The 19,963-nt window shown below is 47.1% G+C and overlaps 1 protein-coding gene across 3 annotated transcripts in view; it reads left to right on the top strand.

The window, feature by feature from the left end:
* Positions 1-830: 830 nt before the first annotated feature.
* PAX3 (paired box 3) overlaps positions 831-19,963 on the top strand; it is a 92,515-nt gene continuing 73,382 nt past the window's right edge. For 2 of the 3 annotated variants that reach the window (XM_008514381.2, XM_008514384.2), the window contains exons 1-4: positions 831-1,305; positions 2,620-2,855; positions 4,200-4,329; positions 5,452-5,586. In XM_008514381.2, the coding sequence (XP_008512603.1) occupies positions 1,221-1,305; positions 2,620-2,855; positions 4,200-4,329; positions 5,452-5,586 (586 nt within the window). In that variant the 5' untranslated portion in view covers positions 831-1,220. The remainder of the gene's footprint in view (positions 1,306-2,619; positions 2,856-4,199; positions 4,330-5,451; positions 5,587-19,963) is intronic. The other variant, XM_008514383.2, reaches the window with a different exon arrangement.

The following is a 19,963-nucleotide window of genomic DNA, read 5'->3' as shown; positions in this document are numbered from 1 at the left end:
CGCACACGTCGAGATTTAGAGCTGGGGCTTCCCAGAGTGAGTTTTTCAATCAAGAAGAGAAGACAGTTTTCTACCTCCTCCTCTCCCCAGCCCTCGACTAGTGAGTCCTGGAGCCTCGGCAGGACTCCCTAAGCTGCACACCACCCCAGTCCCCAGACAGAGAAGATAAAAGAACTTATCAGCACACCCTGGACTCCTCCTGGGAAGAACCCCGCCAGGAAGACCCCCACAACAAGCCTAGGCCAAGGGGCATGGACCAGAGGAAGGAAGGCTAAACCTGTCCGAGGGCTTCTAATGTTTTCTTATTGAAATTGCGCCCCCTCCAGTGGCAGTAAGCCAAGAAAAATGAAGGAGAGAAACAGAGAGAGCGCCCCACAGGTAGAAATACAGAGACCTAGAGAGACACACAGAGATAGAATGAGATGAATAGAATCAGAGACAGAGAAAGACACAGAGATACACAGAGAGAGACAGAAACAAAGAGACAGAGAAATGGAAAGTCAAGGAGGGAGAGAGAGACACATATAGATAGGGACAGAGACAGAGATAGGGACCCCTCTCCACTCTCTGCAGCTGCCATCTCCTTCCGGTTTTCTGAGTTTCCACCGGTCTATCCTTCTCTCCCGGGGATAGGGCCCTGCGCGGGTCCCTCTCGGGGCCCGCGGAGGCCTCGGCACCGCCGTGGATGGGAAGAGAAAGTGGTCGCTGTCGCCCAATCAGCGCGTGTCTCCGCCACCCGGGACGGTCTCCCCGTCGGCCAATCGCAGCTCAGGGCTCCTGACCAAGCTTTGGATGAAAGAACTAATAAATGCTCCCGAGCCTGGATCCCCGCACTCGGTGTCACGACGGGAGGAGACTCGGGCCTGCGGCGCTCCCGCCCCCACCCCCCCCCTCCCTGGCTGGTCGCGGCGCTCGGATCCCCCTCCCCAGCGCCCCCAGCCGCGGGGCCACACGCCCAAGGCTCGCACCAAACTTTTCCGCCCTGAGCTCGGGATCCTGGACTCTGGGGCCTCCCTGCCCGCCCCATTCCCCGGTTGCATCTCGAGCCTCTCTGTGGACTAGGAGCGAGCTAATCCCCCTCCCCGCGTCCCTCCCTCTCTCTCCAGCCTTTTTGGGGAGGGGCTCTCCACGCTCGGGGGAGTACCCGAGGGTCACCAGCGCCCGCGCTCGCCTATTTCGCTTTCACCTGGATATAATTTCCAAGCGAAGCTGCCCCCAGGATGACCACGCTGGCCGGAGCTGTGCCCCGGATGATGCGGCCGGGCCCGGGGCAGAACTACCCTCGTAGCGGGTTCCCGCTGGAAGGTAAGGAAGGGCCTCAGCGCCGCCGGGAGCCCGGGGCCCGGGCCGGGCCGCTCCACCCTACCCGGGGTCTCCACAGGCTCCTTCGGCGCGTCCACGGAGCCCATGCGCTGGGCACCTCCACCCCAGGAGGTATCAGTCGGGGCGAGATCCCGACTCGATTTTCCTTCTGCAGACAGAGCGCCGTTCTCTCCGCAACTTCTCCCGGAGCCAAGAGGCCAGGCCTGCTCCCCGGCCGGTCCACTTTCCCTGTTGTTTTGGAAACGCCGTGGGGCAGAAGGGATGACCCGGCTTCTGAGCACCAGAAAGCAAGCTGTCCACATTTTGTTCACCCAAAGGCTTCTCAAAATTCTCCCGGCTGCGTCCATATTTGCTAAACTCTTGTTAGTTCCGGAAGAATTTTCTTGCGGATACAAAGATGTGGTGGCTGACGCCGCTCAGCATCGTGATAGGAATTTTTAGTATTAATTGATTAATTAGAGTTCCATTAATCCCAAGTGACATGTCGAAGTTTCCGTAACCCGTTTGGAAAACTGCCTTTCAATCAGTTTGAAGATTCTGGAAATCTCAGAGAGGCAGAAAGGTTTGCAAGCCCTGGCCCTTCTAGACAGTTGGTGAGGTTGGGGCGCCCGAGCGGGGATCCCGCGGCTCCTGCCCTTGGCCCTCGGTCCAGAGTAGAATGTAATATGCGGAGCATGAGCGGAGCCCAGGGGGCCTGCGAGCAGACCCGGCTGTCGCCTCTGTCCCGAGGTGTAACAGGTGACACGCGTTGCCACCTGTGGCCTCCTTTCAGGACCCTCTTTGATCTTCGCCTGCCGCAGTTTTAGCCAGAAACCCCAAGGGCTGTCAGCTCCAAGTTCCTCCGAAAGGACCGGCCCCAGTTGCACAGGGTTTAGTGAGAGCGGAGCTGAGAAGGCCAGCGCCTGGGTGAACATCTTCCTGCCAGGAGGCTGTTTCTGGAGCAAGATACCCTTTATACCAGCCCCAGGGTCTCCCCCCACCCCAACACCCCAGTTGCCACCTTTCCTGGGCCGAAAGGGAAGACAGTGTCTCTGGGGCGGGTTATTTTGCCCCGGTTTCTCCCTTCACACAAGATTATGCGCCCCGAATTGCTTAGTAATTTGAACAAATGTGATTGAAAAAGGGTGTGGGGCTGGGAGCCGGATGTCGAGCAGTTTAGCAGTTTCCGCGCTGAGGCTGTAACTTGCGGATTGGCCAGGAGAGTGAGAAATCAGGTGGGCTCCTCTTTGGGGTTGCGGTGCTCTGTTCTCCTAAAATGACTTTCCTCCTGCCTCTCTTTTCGCCTTCTGCTGCCAGTGTCCACCCCCCTCGGCCAGGGCCGGGTCAACCAGCTCGGCGGTGTATTTATCAACGGCAGACCGCTCCCCAACCACATCCGCCACAAGATCGTGGAGATGGCCCACCACGGCATCCGGCCGTGCGTCATCTCCCGCCAGTTGCGCGTGTCCCACGGCTGCGTCTCTAAGATCCTGTGCAGGTACCAGGAGACAGGCTCCATCCGTCCCGGTGCTATCGGCGGCAGCAAGCCCAAGGTGAGCGTGCGGGCCGGCCCCGGAGGTCTCCTGGCCTCCTGCCTCCGGGGTTAGGGAAGATGGGGCAGGGGGCAACGACTGCCAGCTGGGGCTTTCCGAGGAGTTATTTTTCAAGTCTGAGAAGGTGTGTGTGTGTTGGGGTTGGCGGTGGTGGTGGTGGCGGTGGTGGGGACTCAGATGCTGCCTGATCTGACGCTCCTTGATAAACGCTAAAAGGAAACTTCTAGCCTTTTTTGCAAAGGAGATACAGCGTTTGTTTTTTTACCCCCCAATCCTGGAATCCTTATCAAATTATTTGAATAGGCAAACACTTAAAGTGTGCAAGCTGTGTGTGCCCACCTGTTGCTGGTTTCTTCCCCAAGGATCTTTCCAGCTCCCACCCCTGCACTGCCCTTTCCAAAACTAATCTAAGGAGCCACTTTTGGTTTCCTGATAATTTCTCTCTCGACTCCCATTCCCAATCTCCTCCCCAAGTTATCTTCAAGGAGGCAAAAGCTACCTATGGTGATTTGTTTTCTTTGTAATGAGCCCATGCTTTAAAAAGCAGTTTGGTGCTATCCTCAAATTATTTTGTTTCCCTTTAAAAAAGGAAAGAGAGTCACACTGGCCTGGGCAAAGTGGGAGGGGATTATATAGTGTCTGCCTTTTCTTCTAGATGTGGGGAAAATGCAATATAATTTTCTAGTTGCCACAGGGTAAAATCAAAAGCAGAGTTCTGGTAAATTGAAGACTTTCAATCACCCTACTTCTCTCCTCCTTCACAACCTCTCTAAGAATCTCTAGAAACTCTACGGAAAAAAAAAAAAAAAGAGCCAGTCTCTCAAATTATGCATATTTGTTAGCCACTCTAATTTTTTAAAACCTAAATACTCACCTTTTGCGTTCCCTTCTGCTCTTCACTTTAGCTAAAATCTTGTGTTCCTTCAAGAGTCACAAGTTGCACACCTAACCTGATTCTTCTGGCCCTTTTTCAAGTTTTTTTTTTTTTTTTTTTTACTTTCGTTTTCGTGTTGATTCTGTTTAAGGAGTTGCCTTTCTTTATTTCCAGGGATCAGAAAAGTACGCCCCCCTCTACACACAAGATGTTACAACGCTTCTTAATTTATTCGGATTTCCGAGCTTATCTGGGAAGGATAAGGGTCCCCAGGCTGCTTGGGGGTGGGATGATTTCCTGTCTGCCCCTTTCCAAAGTAAACTGCCTCAGAGAGTTGGGGTCCCTTTGCTGCAAGGGGGACCTTCCCGGGGGCGTAGGAAGGAGCATCCGGCCAGGCCCGGAGGCGGTGGGGCCGCTTCATCTGGCCCAGAGTACTGGGTACCAACGCCTGCCTGCCTATTCTCTTAAAGCAGGTGACAACGCCTGACGTGGAGAAGAAAATTGAGGAATACAAAAGGGAGAACCCAGGCATGTTCAGCTGGGAAATTCGAGACAAATTACTCAAGGACGCGGTCTGTGATCGAAACACCGTGCCCTCAGGTACCAGGCCCATTAACGTCTTCCTGAGGCGCGGCCGTCAGTCGCTATTACCCGGGCGGGTCGTCCGAGCCATAATCACCCCAATGATCGATCTGGGCGATGGAGAGGCGTCACCTCCCAAGGGCCCTGAAATATTTACGAACCAGACGTTCTTGGCGTTTTATGGAGAAAGTGATGAGCTGCCTGTCTTGGGGTTGAGAGACAGCCGCTGAAGGCTCCCGAAGAGAATTTCTGTCGAGGAGGCTGGGCAGGAAACGCAAGGCGAAGCCAAGCGTGTATTAATATTGATGTTCCCTTTTAAAGAGAAACAAATGTTTTGGTAACCCCAACCGAAGGGAGATTGGGCCGCGCCAATTTGCCGTGTGCTAAGAATTTGCCGTGTGCGCAAAGGAGGGGAGGCTTCGGCGACGGCCAGGATTTTTCCCGAGAGTCCCAGGGACCATCCGGCGCCCCCGGCAGCCAGGGGGAGGCGGAGAGAGAAGAGGGGCGAGGGCGCGCGGCAGAGTTTGTTTTTAATTAAAAGGAAACTCCCTTTTCCCCCCTGCGAGAACGAGATATTTCAGAGCATGGATTTGTTTACCAGACTGGAATCTGGAAAAAATAAATGGGGGAAAGTGCATTTTCTTTTGCTTTTTACAATAGGAAACGATTCTGCAGTTGAAATTTAAACCCTTTATAGCCTCAAAAGAAAGTTGAATTGCAGGGGACGGGTCCGCTGTGGTTCTTCCCTCCTTAACACGAACTGCGGGGCCTAAGGCCTTGGGGGGGCGGTGCAGGGAGAGCTGGTGGGAAAATTCTCTTAAGTGGATATCTAGAGCCCCTTCTATAGAGTCAAGAAGGAAATGCTTCCTGCCGGGAAAAGAGGGAGAGAAACGGCTTTTCCCGGCCCTAACTTGGAGGTTGGAGCTTCCCAGGTTCCGGTCTTCCTGTTCCTAGGTGCCGATTACTGAGTGGGAGGGTGAGGGAGTATTAGAAGGACCAGGGTGCCCCAAGATGCAGGGAGAGACAGAAGCGAGCTGTGCAGGGCAGCCGTTCTCCGGCCGGCTGCGAACTGGCAGGCTCCGTCCCCAACAGCCCGGCACGTCTCAGTGTAACGCGCTCCCTTCCTCTTCCCGTCTTCAGTGAGTTCCATCAGCCGCATCCTGAGGAGTAAATTCGGGAAAGGCGAAGAGGAGGAGGCCGACCTGGAGAGGAAAGAGGCAGAGGAGAGCGAGAAGAAGGCGAAACACAGCATCGACGGCATCCTGAGCGAGCGAGGTAAGTGGTGGCGCGCTGGGTGGCGCGCTGAGGGCCTGCGCGCGCCTCCGCGGACATCCCCGCTCTGATGTTGGGGGCCTGAGGGCGGCCCAGCCTCGGCTCTGTCAAGATGCTTCCTCGCTCATACCCACTGCACCCGGCAAAGAGCCCTCAAGTGAAAGCCCAGAGACGCATTGCAATGAAAACAAAAATCTCTGCTCTGTGTTTTTCTATTTTATAAATCTTTCTTCCACACCACTCCCAGCCCCTCGGAGTCTAGAACTGCAAATGGCGCTTTAGGTGCCGGGCGACCCTCTTGCCCTCAGGTGTCGGGGACTGGGAGCCTGAGTGGCTGGGGGTCTGGGGGTAGTCCCTGAGCCTCCAGAGATTAAAGGAACTTTTGCGTCCTCAGGAAAGGCCCGGGTCTCCAAAGTTTCCCACATCAGAGGAGAGGCGGGAGAGAGAGAGAAACTCAAAACTATTTTGGGCAGTGGGCCCCCAAAGTTGCACCACATTGGCTGCCTTATAAATATATGTGTAAGTTGGCTGTTTTTTCTTTGCTTGAAATTGGTTTTCAAATGTGATGAGGTTTGATCTCTGTGTGTCTGGGAGGTAAAACAAGCTGAAGCTCTAGGTTACAAACGAGAGGATCTGGGTTCTTAGGCATGCAGTGCTGGCACCCTCTCTCCGTCCAGAGGTGCGGACCAGCCCCTTCTTGTTGGCTGTGATTTGTCAGCATCAAGAGAAAATCTCCCCTTTGGAGCCATAAGTGCAGCCTGCTTCTCTTCCACCTGCTTTGGGCCATCTTTAGAGCCTAAAGCTATTCCCCTCCCCCCGAGAAAAGAAAGTCAACCCCCTCGGGGCTGAACTGGGAAGAGCTCACTGCAGCATGAGTCTCAGCAGTTTTGCATCTCCACAATTTTGGCCTTGGGGATGGCGCAAAGGGTTGGTTGTCCCCCAGATGTCCCAGCCCATGCTGGCGTTCCCTCCCCCGGGCTGGAACTTCGTTGGGCTGAGTTGAGTTTTGAGTTGCCCTAGAAGGGCAGGCACCTCTTCAGGTGGGCTTGGAGTGGTCACCCACTTGGACCAGCTGGGTCCCAGCTCTCAGCAAGCCAGATGGCATCCAGGGTAGGATTGTGACTCGGGAAGCTGGGCCCTTCTTTGACCTCCACTGTCCAACTCCATGGTAGACTGCTGGTCCTCCAGAACAGCAGCTTTAGAAATCAATGCAAAATCTATACACAACCTAGAAGGGACAGTTAGATTTAGGTGTTACAAATCCAAATGGCTGGTTTCAGGGAGAAGCAGAAGCCTAGATTCTCTGGCACATGCAGACAATCAAGAAAAGACACCAAAACCCATAGCAGGGAGATACATATGCTGTTGCTTCCATCCCTTAAAAGCAGGGGCCTCACACAGACAGTCTAAGCCCCTCCTTTTAAAGGGGTCCATTTCTGCCCTGGTCTCTGAGAAGACGCTCTGGCTTCTTTTCCAGGTCTAGATACAGAATAGAGGTGCTGGGGGAGGAAGGAAGGCGAGAAACTAGCCAACTTCAAACCCAGCAGGCCCCTGCAGGCAGCGGGGCAAGGAGCCCAGAGCGGTGGGAGAGGGTCAGGAAGGGGTGGGGAGGGTGGCACCGCTTTGCTACTTGTTGCTGGAGGCGGCTGCACGGCAGGTCGGCAGTTCCTTCGCAGCACAGGCAACCGAGGCCCAGGAGACAAAACGCCCCAAATGAGCTGGTCAAACATTTGTACAACTTTTCCAGCTTTTACAAAGAAGGCCTTCTCTACACAATCTACACTTGGAGATGAACTTGGAAGACAAAGCGGGGAGAGTCCATTGAAACTCACACTTTAGCTCGGCCCAGACAAAGCTCCGGCCCGCAGCAGCTTGATGTGAACAAAGGAAGGCAACCTTTTTATAATTCAAGGAGAAAAGAAGAGAAAACAGCCCCACAAAGGCCCGAGAATAGACATTATGGGCTTGCAATGAGGGATGAATTATTCAATGAGCCCCAATAGCTGCTGGGCCAGGAAGTTTTATGGACTCTCCAGCGTGGAAAAAGTGGCCATTTCACCTACAAAATGTTTCTAGTCTTTTGGGCCGTCTAGCTGGGCCGGCTGCCATTCAAGGGCAATTGCTACCATTTTTAAAATGAGAGTATTCTCCCCAGCGGGGGCGTTGCTGGTGAAAACACACACACCTCGAAGGCTGAAGTCTACTTTAATTCGAGGTTGTCAAGGAAGATGCAGCGTCAGTCTCTTCAACGCCTCTTGCTCCCTTTTCAGATGAGCCCTGGAGGGCAAGAGGGGCCCAGAGAAAGGACAGAGCGATGTGTAGTTTGAAGGGAAGTTTAGAAACCTCAAAAAATTCCCTCTGTGGTTTGGGCATCAAAAGTTTCAGGCCGCCCTGCTTGTAAAATAGAAGGAATGTTGATAAGGGCTCCGAGCGCCCTGGCAGAGAGGGAGCGACCCAGCCGAAGAGGGAGATTTGGGTGTCCTGAGCAGGGCAGCGCTGTCTTCGGAGGTTCCAGCTTCCATTCGGGCCTGCCGGGGGCTGCTGAGACTGGCTTTCCAGGGGACATCTTTCTGCTTGTCAGACACTAGGACACAGGGACAGAGGCACTCTGAAAGAGGTCAGAACCACTCTCGTTCTTTCTCTCGAATCTTGCCCTTTCTGCTAGATGGGCCGCTTTCACCTTCCCAACTCCCTTGTCCCTCGCCCAATCCAAGAACAGCGCAGCTTGCCGACCCGGTGCGCTCAAGCCCGTGCGCCCTGGCGCGCGGTGGAAGCCGTGCGCCTCTACTGGGTGCATCCTTCCAGCTCCTTTGCCCTGGTGGAAAGAGAGGGTTGGGCGGCCAGGGAACACGCAACCCCCACCTTTTCCCGCCCCTGGCTGGCACCTAGATCCGAGCAGGCGCAGCGGCAGGAACCAAGCCACGGTCGCGGCATCAGGGGCTGTGGGCACGGCCCGCGCTCAGGCCACTCAATGGGCGCCTCTGTTCCTCCCCCGGCGCGGCCGAGCGGGCCCGCGGGCGCCGCCACAATGGGCCGGCCCCCACTCCTGCGCCCTGCGCCAAAGCGCCGCGCCGCGCCGCCCCCTCCCCTGCGCTCCGGCCGGCTCGAAGCTTAGCTCGCCGGGCTGCAGCCGACTCAATTGCCTCCTTTATGTCCTTCTCACTTTCATCTAGACACAGCCCGCCTGCCCCCCTTCTTCTCCTCTTTTTTTTTTTCTCCCTTGCCTGAGGCTCACATTAGTGAAATTTCTGCAACCTCCCCCCATTTTTTTTTTCTTATTTTAAAGAAAGCCCTTAACACAAAAGCAGAGGCTAATCAATAGAAACTGCTCCTTCATCTCCTCCTCCTCCTCCTCCTCCTCCCCCTCCTCCTCTTCCCCCTCCTCCGTCTCCTCCTCCTCCTTCTCCTCCTCCTCCTTCTCCAACTGGGTGACGCTTTTCCTGTTTGTGAGTTTTGGGAAACATTTTTGCTTTGTGCCGTAATGGAATTAGGGGACAGATGAGGACTGTAAATGGACACGCGACTGCAAGACTCTCGTTTAAATATTTAGATGCAACGTTACAATTACTGACTTGTTGCAGCGGCTTTGAAGTGGCAGCTCGGCGGGGCAGGGGGAGAGAGGCCAGATTGCCAAATTGATGTTTTGATTGGGGCTGGAGATACACTTTCACAGGACTTTCCTCCTTGTAAAATCACGAGCGAGCGTGGGAGGTTTGCAACAATTTTCAAGATTGAGCTAAGAGACCCCAAGCATAGGTCGTTGGGACTTGCACTCATTTCATATGTTTCCCCGCCTCTTTTGACATTTATGAAAAACAGTGCTCTTTTTCGGTTCGAGAAAGTAAAAGTGACAACAAAAGTTTTGCTTGAGTCCTCGTTTTGTTTGTAAACTTATGAGATTTTCTGACGTTAAGAGGGACGACGTCGACTTTTCAGCGGGGCATAAGATAAAGCAATTAAAAACGCGGAAAAGTTTTAAAAGTCCTCGAAGGACTTCATGTCTAGCGGAATCATGAAAGAGCACTTTGTCGTTACCCGGAGCGCCACTAAAATCGAGGGGAACGGAAGGCAGTTTCTTCCCCCGAGTTAGCTGGGAAGGACGTTTTGGCGCGAGGCAAGGGGTGAGCGGGAGGCGGCGAAGGAACTTTCCCACAGATTACAATCACGGGGTATAAGATCTTCTGTTGGTGGCATCGGAACCTTAATAAAGTGGACAGCCCCCTCTCCAAGTCCATTTGTCAGAATCTCACATTTGACCCCACCGTCGTCTCTAGTCGTTTGAGTAAATTTCATGTTCTCGGAAGCCCTTACGTTACTTAACAAGGAAACATCACCCGTTTAAAAATGTTTGGAAATATAAGAACTTGAATTAAATTAAAACAACACGCCACATTCTTTGTAAGGACGTAACGGTAACGATTTTCCTGTTGGAACGATTGAAGAGGAAACACTAAAGTTCCGATCGCGGCTTTTTCTTATTTGCTTGTTTGTTTTGTTGGGTGGGCTGCTGTGTGCTTACTTTCTAGCCTTATGGAAAACGTGCAGATTTTCTAATTAATGCTTGAAATCGTATGTTTATTTTGGGGCTTGATTTGATTGTTGATAGCACCGGAACGGGGACGTAAGGGCTTCAAGTGCGTAATAATTACTGAAGGGTCATTTAAAAGTCCCCAGGGCCGCGCAATAAAACCCACCGGGGCGGTGAGGCGGAACCAGCGAGCGCGCTCGGTTCAGGAGAGTGGAATAGGCGGGAATCAAGCAGGTGAAGAGGACCACGGAACCTAGTTTCAACATCCATGCATACATACACTATTTTGAGGACACACAGAAATCCTTCCTAGCCATGCGGTTAAATGTTTAAGTTGTACTTCAGTAAATAGCCGATGAAAATTAAAATCTGCAGCAGTATCGACGAACAAGTGGTGAGAGAGAGTTTGGCCAGGGTTGGGGCAGAGAAGGTTCAGTTTGGTGGGGTTCTATGGCAGGTAACTTATTTATGCGGGTAAATAAAGATTAAAGAACCATTAAGAATGTACATATATAACTAACAAGACACTAAAAGGCAATTAAGCAGTCAGTTTAATGCCTTATCTCACTAGCTGCTCTGGGGTTGTTTTACAACTAGGAATTAAAATCTGAAAAGGAAGTTTTCAGCAGTTCTGGCCAAATATTGATTAAGTGGCTGTTTGTTGATACCATTGTTATGCATTAAAAGGCCAGGAGCGAGGCCCCTCAGTGGCCATCTTCTATTGTGAGGGATTCTTAACCACTGAGATCAAAGCAGGATCATTTCAATTTATCTGTCTTGGAAAATCCTCCTTTTCCTCTGAAACCTCTAAGGAGGATTGACCAAATTCTCTTTCAGAAATAGGAACCCAAACCAGTTACATGTCCTAGGTTTGTAGAGAAGAGATTCATGGGGTGTTTTTAATTATCCTACAGTGATTTCTTGTTTAGAACTGAGGCTAAGATGGTGAATGGATCATCAAATAGATTCTCATTTTGGGGGAGCGGTGGGAGGCATGGAAGCTACTATCCACATGTTGATAAATTTCCAATATGCAAGTTTCACTAAAGTTGCCTTCCAGGCTGGAATGATGTAAGGGAAAGATGTCAGACTTCTATGTAAAACTAGGTGGGGAATAATTAAATACAGTGGAAACTGGGAGCTCTATTGACTACACTTCTCTACATGTGTTTCCGTAGTTTTTGTGTTTATAGATGGTTAAATGAGTCTCATATTTTTAAAGCCCCTATAATGTAGGAGTAGATATGTGTTTGTTTGTATGTATAGTTTGTGCATGGTTAGAGTTTATTTATAAGTTGATCACTATGAATTATGCTGGCAATAAACTATATGCAGTTGCACAAAATAGAGGTTTATTTTTCCTATGGATTGCACTTTTTAGAGTCATCAGAATTTGAGGGAACAGCACAGCCTCCCAGTTCATACTCAGCACTGCTGTTGAATGCTAGGAAAAATATTTCCCTGAGTGATTTTATGACTTTTTTGGCTGCTGATCTTTAGAAGAACTGTTAAACATTTTTTTTTTTTTTGGTTTCAGAATTCAATATATTTGGATAGATTTTTCTTTTATTATGAGAGCTAAAATTCCTACAGGTTTTTTTGGAAATGACATCTCTGCACTTAATTTGCAAATTCCAACAAGTCACTCTAACTGAGGCTGTGGAATTTATGCCAGCGTCCGGCTTTGGAAATTCAAGTGTGCATCGTGGATCTGTCCATGTGGGAGGATTATTTTCTGAATCACCTTCTCTGACTGTGCTCATTTCAGTACTAAATAATAGTGCGTAGGTCTTTCTTTTTATTTCATTTTATTTTTTACTCTTTCTTGTTCACTCTTGAACAAGATGAATCTTGACATACAGCATCAGAATCATTAGCAGATATTTTCTAATATTTTTTCTATTACAATCTCCCAGTTAATTAATAATCTACCTATGCTCAAATGCTCTTATAGAGCCTCCATCATTGCAGTGTAGAACAACCACCTGAAATAGATTGAGCTGGAAGTGTGAGTCAGCTCAGATCTGTTATGGTTACCTTGTCCTGGGTCCAGAGGCAGTCTTAGAGAGTTCTTTGTGGCATGTTCCACATGTATGTGTATATTTCACATACATGCAGAGTTAAAGTGACTTTTACCCCTTGGGCATCAGGCTGGGTGTTCATATACTGCAAGGGGGACAGCAGAGTTGAGCTCCAAGTTGGGCCTGATCTCATTACTAAGGCAGAATTACTGACTGAAGAACTGGCTGATGTCAATTATATCTCAATAAAGCTGGAAATAAAAAAAATTTTTTTGATATTATAGTTAGAAAAAAAAAAAGAACTGGCTGCTTTTAGCTTGGGAAGTGTGACCAGAAAAAGTGAAAGGGAATTTCAGAAGTTGCCATTCTGTTGGAAGATGTACACCAAAGTGGGAGCAGAGGGCCATCCTCTTCTCTCTTGGGAAAGATTTTCTTGCCCCATACATGCCAGCCTTTGGTAGAAAGTGGTGGGCTCAGCTTTCAGCTCTACCTTGCAGTGTTGGGCCAAACACTGAGCTTCAGTAGTGTGGAGCTTTTGCAAAATCAGGACATCTCTCCTCCAATGAAGCTTCCCCTCAAATTATCTGTGTTGGGACTCTGCTTCCAAAGAAACAGAAAATAGGTAATTTCCCATTTGTAACTGGAACATGCACAGTTATCAAAATGCCCATTAACACTATAAGACATCTATTCGAGAGAGGTGAGTTAGAAACTTCAGCTTTGCAAAGGGAGATGTGAAAACCATACAATTGTTAAAGACGCTTGAGGAATAATAGGCTTTATGAATTCTTACCTTCAATGTCTGTTTTCCTTCCTTCCGGATAAAAACAAAGAAAAGACGAACAGATAATATCTGCTATGGAAATGGCCACTTCTCTTTAAAAAAGAAATTATAAAGGGCAATATAAAGGAAATAATAAAGATCAACACTGTAAAATTTAGAATTTAATTTGATCCCCATTTCTCCTGTATAGGAAAATCTTGAGAAAGAGTTTTACCTCGCATGTTGCCTTTACCAAAGTTTGTAACATTTAAATTTTTGCTGCAGGATTTTAAGTAAAAAACAAGAATGACAACAAAGAACCCTTTCTCTTTGGGGTGAAGCAACTTGATCAAAGTAGTCTGAGTTTTTATGTCCTTCTTACTGCAGGAATTGGGAAATGAACCTCACCCAGTAAAACAAATTAGAACTCATAACAGGCAAGAGCGAACTACCTGTGTATTTGTCTCCTTAACCCCATTTAGTAATTTCTTGACTCTTACGTACTTTTATTTGGCCAGATTTACTGCATCTAAAGTAGTATATTAATATAAACTCTTGATTCTAGGAGCCAGTTTCTCATTCATCCTGGGTCTAATTCCAATGGATTCCACTTTAAAATACTGATCAACATGCTTTGTGATGAAAATGACAGACTATTCTTGGCTGACCAACATAGGATTGAACGAGAGGAAATACCATTGATTTTCAGCATTTAAAAATTTCCAGGATCATATTGAGAATTCAAACAGTATAATTTTATGGAGGCTTAAATGTAAATTTTCAAAATTTTTATAATCAGATGGTAGACATATTTCTGGAAACAACTGCAGAATTAAATGCACTTGGCCTTATGTCATTAGATGGAAATAATAAGCAAGTTAGGGCAGAAGAGTTAAGAAAAGAAAGTCAATTGCTGTGCGATTTATATTACAACATGGAATTGGTTTAGTTTTCTTGTGCTTTCATAGTAAATGCTTACATGGTCACGTACAAATTTGCGTTTTTAACGGGAAGCCTATTTTTGTAGGTTTGCAATTTGACAGATATACAAATATGCTAAAAGTACCGTTAGCATATCCCTCTTATTTTTTTAGCAAACTGTAGTATACGCATAACTTATCCAGTCAACGGGCACTTGGGCATTGTATGAGGGTATTACTATCTTCCATGTTTCCCTTATAGAGTCTATCTTTTTTTTAAAAAAATTCATTTTTAAATAATTATAGAGTCTATCATCAAACACATATTTTTAAATTCTTCCAATATTCAAATATCTTAACATGAGTAAGAAAGTCTTAGCCAACAGGTGGGTGTATGTGTCTCAGTTACCATGGTTGAGCTTAACCTGAAGTAAAGAAAATTAATTGATCCAATTCATTTTATTACAAGAAAAGTAACAGGTTCCTTCTTTCTGAATCCCCACTTGGCCGGTTTCCTGATTGAGGTTCACTAAGACAATTGAGTGTTTCTTGTCTGCTCTGATTTAAACATACCCCAACATCCTTTTTCGCATCCTTGTTTGCCTTCTAAGAGCAGAGGAGCCAAGGTAAAAGGGACCTGTTCTTGCATCACTAATTTTGGTCTAAAATGGAGACCAAGCACATTTCAGATGTGACCCCTTGAACTTCAGTTTTGCCATCTGTAAGATGGGGCACATCATATCAACTTCCCAGGGTGATATGAGAATAAAATAAGAGGATGCAAGTCATGTGCAAATTACACTCATCATGGGAAAACTCAAAATCTTGGGGAAAAATCAACCTCCGAACACGCAGAAAGTGACAAGCCTCCTGGCAGATGGGCTCTGCCCAAGGGCAGATAAAAGCTTAATTCAGGGCTTAGGAGTGACAATGAAGATCAACACACACACACACACACACACACACACACACACACACATGCACACACACACATCCCTCAAAGTCCACTTTCACTGAGTCAAAAAAAATACAATTTATAAGCCACCATTTAATGTAATAAGACTTTATTAATTTAATAGATATGAAAAATAATAAAATTCTAAAACCCTTCACTGAGATGTCAAAAGATATTTCTTAATTACTGTTCCTGCCCATTCTATATAGACTACATTTCTCTCTTAGATTAACTTGGCTTTTAAAAAACTGCAAATCAAACTTTTCTTTGTTTTCTTTGCACAAGTTCTCTTTGCTCAGTCAGAGATTGACAAATTCCGTTTGAAAATGGATCTCATGCCTACATTCTTGCTCCTGAAATCCTGTCACAATCCTTCGTTTTGTGGAATTGTTTTTGTCCAATTTCTCCTTACATCCCTTCTTCAGCCTACTTCATTGTTCTTAAGTGTCTTTATTGCTCCGCACGTGAGATTGTGTGCATTCTTCCTGCTTTGTGTATAATTCTTCTTAATCCCTCTCCTTTCAAAATCTGAGTTCAGAAATATTAAGCAAACTTTCCAAAACAGCATTCGTGAAGCTGGAGGATGCATTTCAATGACCTTTCTATTCGGTTTCCCTCTATCCAGTTCCAGAAGCTTGGGACTTCCGTGTTATTGGGGTGAAAGAAGGTAGGCTGGCTTGTAAGTCTTCTGGGGACTGGAGAGTGGCTGCCCCCATGTTCTCCCGCTAGAGCAGCTTGCCAGTGCAGCCACTGGACAGAAGGAAGGTTGTTTTCTTATCCCCGCATGCACTGGTCTGACCTGTCTCCGAAATAGGTCAGGCTGGGGCAAAGCCAGTTTATGCAGCTGTTACGGCTTAGGCGTCGCAGCAGGCAGCCGGGCTCCTTGGCCGGCCAGCCCCCAGTGAACTGATAAAAATTCGCTGGCGAGCCATGGGGCCTTCCTTCTGGACGGTGCTGGCCCCCTGAAGGCTTTTAGATGCAAGGGGACTCCTGGATTATGGGGTCCAACTCTCAGCCTCAAAAGGGAAGCATCCTTTTATTCTGAGAATTGCCCTCTTGTCAACTTGAACACGCAAGTGAAATATACGCTTTGTCAGATTTTATTCTGAAATCATCATATTTATTGTTGACTGGGTAAAACATTCAGTTTGTACAAAATTCAAAAGGTGTAAAAGGATGTTTGTGACAAGTTTTCCTCCCACCTCTTCAGTATCTTGGCTATCTTTCTAGAGAGTCTGTGCATACACAAGCAATTACATTTAAAAAAATATTCTCTCCTCCCCCTTTGCACAAATGGTAGCCTACTGTATACATTATCCTGCACCTTGCTTTTTTTCTGTTCACTTTAGAATAAATCTCAGCAATTACTCCACAGCAGGGTCTGATGGTCTTTCCCAGCCTGTTTATATAGCTGCATACTATTCCATCATATTGGCAAGTGATGATTTATTCGACACCATTTAGATTGTTTCCAGTCTAACAGCACCATTTGGCACAGGTGTGAGTTTATTTGTAAAATAATTCCTCCGTGGTAGAGACAAAGGGAATGGCATTTGTAATTTTGATAGCTTTGGTAGAATTTAGGTTCTGCTTTAAGAACAAATGGTGACAGAGTTCCTGGGAAGCAGGAATATGTTTGCCCATGGCCACTTGCGCAAGAAAAATGAGACACTTTCTCTACCACTGTCCATATGCAAGCCCGGTTTTGACATTTCTGCTTAGGAAGTTTTTCTGCTAACAGTGACTACCCTCTGGACATTTTACTAATATTCTGTTATTTCTCCAAATGGAACATTCTTTAAATCCAAGGAAAGCTTTTCTCTTTGACTTAATAGTTCCTCTTTTTATCCTTTTTTTCTTATTTACTGTTTATTTCATGTCACTGTCATCAAAAACAGTATATTTATGTTAAGCAATCTTACTTGTTTTTCTTTCTGTGCTGGAAAAATTATGGATAGTTTTATAACAATTTAGAGGCAACGTATTCTGATTGTTTAGTGACAAAAGAGAAATTGTCTTTCAGAGTCACCAAATTAGGTTTGAACTGGTAAGAGAGCAGATTACGAGTAACAAAACACCGTCTTGTATTTCTAATTTTAGAGAAGTGCTGGCCTGATGCCCTGAGGATTCCTTGAGTTTGGTAAAGACTGATTTTTAATCTTACAAACGTTGAGGGAGAATATATCCATTCCCTTCTATGCACAAAAGACTTGTTATGCTTTTGCACATACCTTGCCTCCCTCAAATCATTTCAGCCCTTTTTCCCTTAAATCTGACGCTTGGGAATTCAGTTGTTGATGCTGCTGAGTACCTGGCTTACCTAGGCTGGACGTCCGAGGCTGTCAAATGAGCCAGAAAGAACTGTGCTCCAATGATATAGGAAAAACAACCCTCTCCAAACCCTTCTGAGAAAACAGGAGATGTGAACGCCGATAAATATTATAAAGTAAGTGTTTCAAGTCGTTCCTCTTTAGGAATGGAACTTTCAGAAATAGGAGAATGAGTTAGGGACTAAGGATTTATTTTTGAAAATCGAAATCTTGATTTGGTTTAAAAAAATAGCAGAAAACCAAAAACAAGTCTTCCTTATTGACTGTTCCTGCCTCCAGCCCCAGAACATGTAGTGCAGTTCTACCAGTCACGAGGCAGCGAGATAGTCCTCATGCTAGAACCTTTGTTTGTGCTTAGATAGAAGGTAGCTTTCTAAACGCTCTAGGTTCCCCTGATTTGCTTATGGAAATCTAAAGAAGTTAGTTTGGCGATGTAAACAGGCCTGGCATTAAGAGCATCTGCAAAGAGCTGAGAAAAATCTAAAGCAGCATTTTTTTTTCCTCTTCCAGCTCTGTGCATAATTTGGATTGAATCAGGCCCATAATTTGTGACATGTGATTACTGCCTGCAAAAGCATGCAGCTCTCCACGTAGGAAGGCGGGTCTAAGGAGGGTTAATCCCAATGAGGAGAATTTTCATTTGTTTGTCAGGTTGCTGTGATGTTCTCAACAGAAATTTAGACCGTAGAAAACAAGTGGTTTTCAGGCCTGCCTCGGCAGAGTAACCGAACTTTCGATTCTCCACACGTGCTCACGCTGTTCTCGTCCACACAGGTAAAGGGAAATAGCAGCAAGTACAGGCATTCTCCAGGGGACTGGCTCTATGTCAGCGAGCAGGGGTTTCGGTGTGAGAGCTGCTCCTTCTCTTCTGATTTGTCAATTTGCGACTTTTTAAAATAAAAAGGGACTTGAGTTCATCTGGGGGAAATGCTTCAAATTTCCATTTCATGACTCCCAAATGAATGGGCTCTCAGTGTCTGGAATTGTTGGCTATATTTTGGAAAATTTTGGAACTTCTAGCATCCTCTCAGACAATTTCTAAAGGAGGCTGGGAGTCCATTTCAGGAAGTCAAGCAAATCAATAGGGGTCTCCTCACAGTGCCTCTGGTCAACTAGCAAGACACCAGAGCAGAAGATTTGGGAAGCTATCCAGCGTGGAAACTTTCCAGGTGGTAGATTTGCTTGGCTTTTTATGCAGACAGGGCACATCCGGGGCTTGTGTGCACAGGACACACATTTATCAGAGGGCAATGGAAAGGCAACTTCTATAGTTTCTTACTAGAAGCCAATGTCTGCTTGTGGTCACTGGCCCTGCCAAGCTCTGAATGCTTGCTGAATTTCTGTCTGAAAGAAGGCAAATGGAGGACTGGGGACTTAGCATCAGATCAGAAACCGCAGAGTCATGCTGAAGAGTGCAGAGGCTCTGGGGATGCGGGAAATTGACACGTCCCCACTATATAGGCAACCAGCTCCAGGTAGAAGGCCAGAGTGGAAACTCAAGGCCTGGTCTATTTTGGATTCAGCTTCTGGGCATTTCTGAGTGAACGTTTTGGGCCTTGACTTTGTTCTGTCTTCTTTTAGCCTGTGGAAAGTATCAGCTGATATTTCTCAGGGCGTTCCTGAGCATAAAGTCAGTTGGTAGCTCAAAAGGCCACCTCATCTTGTTTTCATCAGAGGTTTAATAAGCGGTCAGTAGACTGTGGGCCCATGTAGACATTGTGCAGGTCACAGCAAATAGGCATTACCTGGCACACTTTTGTGTCATGTTGTTTGTTCTTTTCAGGAAAATCGAAACTAAGCCACTGCATGAGCTTTTATTCCTAATGAGGTACCAACGTATACCTTGGGCAGATAAAGAGAGAACAATTTCTTTGTTACAAAATACAAATGACGTAGAGAATTGAATTTGGTCTGAATCTTCATTTGCTGGCTAACTTTCATCCTTTTATTGAATTACTGTAATTCAATGTTACAAGTTTAAACTAACGATTCTTCCCCTAAAATGAATCCTTTCTATTTTTTTAAAAATTGAAAACCCAAATTAAATTCATTAGGAAAGACAATAACTATCTTTCACATTGAAATTTCTGGTACGTGGAAAATCCTTTTGGAAAAACTTTAGGAAAAATAGAACAATCGCTCATACTGTAGGTTATAGGAAAGGCTATTACCAGAACAACTTTGGGCTTTTTACAGGGATGTTTGAAAATCTCCCTCCCTCAACCTTCTGCCCCCAAAACTTCTGAAAATGTTTTCTCCCACTCTCCTTTCACAAAGGCTCTACAGGCTGGCTTTGGGTAAAAAGAGGGAGGTCAGTCTCGGATGTTGTCCCCTCTCCTTTCCCGTCTCCCCCACCCCCATCTTGCTTCCATCTGGCTTACCCTCCCCTGTGCACCCCTTCTCCACACACATGCATATAGCATCTGTTTCCAGTGAGACCTACCTCATTCACATCAGCCTCAGCTGGTTACCCTTCTTAGGGAGCTGATCACCTAGCATGGGGAATGAATCCCTAATGGTAGAATTCCAGGTATCCATGTAGGAAAGCTTTTCCCTGGGGGCAAGGGATAGGTTTCTGAGACCCTTTAACTCACACTCCAGAGGATCCTGTCTTCACTGTGAATGAGCAGGACTAGTTCTGCAATGAGGGAGCTCCTTGCTGGCGAGCATGACCTGCAAGGGCAGGGTACCCTGCTGAGCTATTCAGGACGAGGCAGGGCCAGGTGGGCCCAAGAGCATCCTCCACCACAGGTGGATTTTCCACACTTCCTGGGTGTCAGGGAACCGCCATGGCTGTGTCCTTTGGGCTTTCTTGCAAAGAGCAGGGCCAGAGGAAGGCCAAGAAGGGTCTGTTCTGGCCTAG

This window comes from Equus przewalskii, chromosome 5, assembly GCF_037783145.1.
Source record: "Equus przewalskii isolate Varuska chromosome 5, EquPr2, whole genome shotgun sequence".
NCBI classification, from domain to species: domain Eukaryota; kingdom Metazoa; phylum Chordata; class Mammalia; order Perissodactyla; family Equidae; genus Equus; species Equus przewalskii.
Note: the sequence above shows the minus strand (reverse complement) of the source record. Positions and strands in the feature narration are given on the sequence as shown.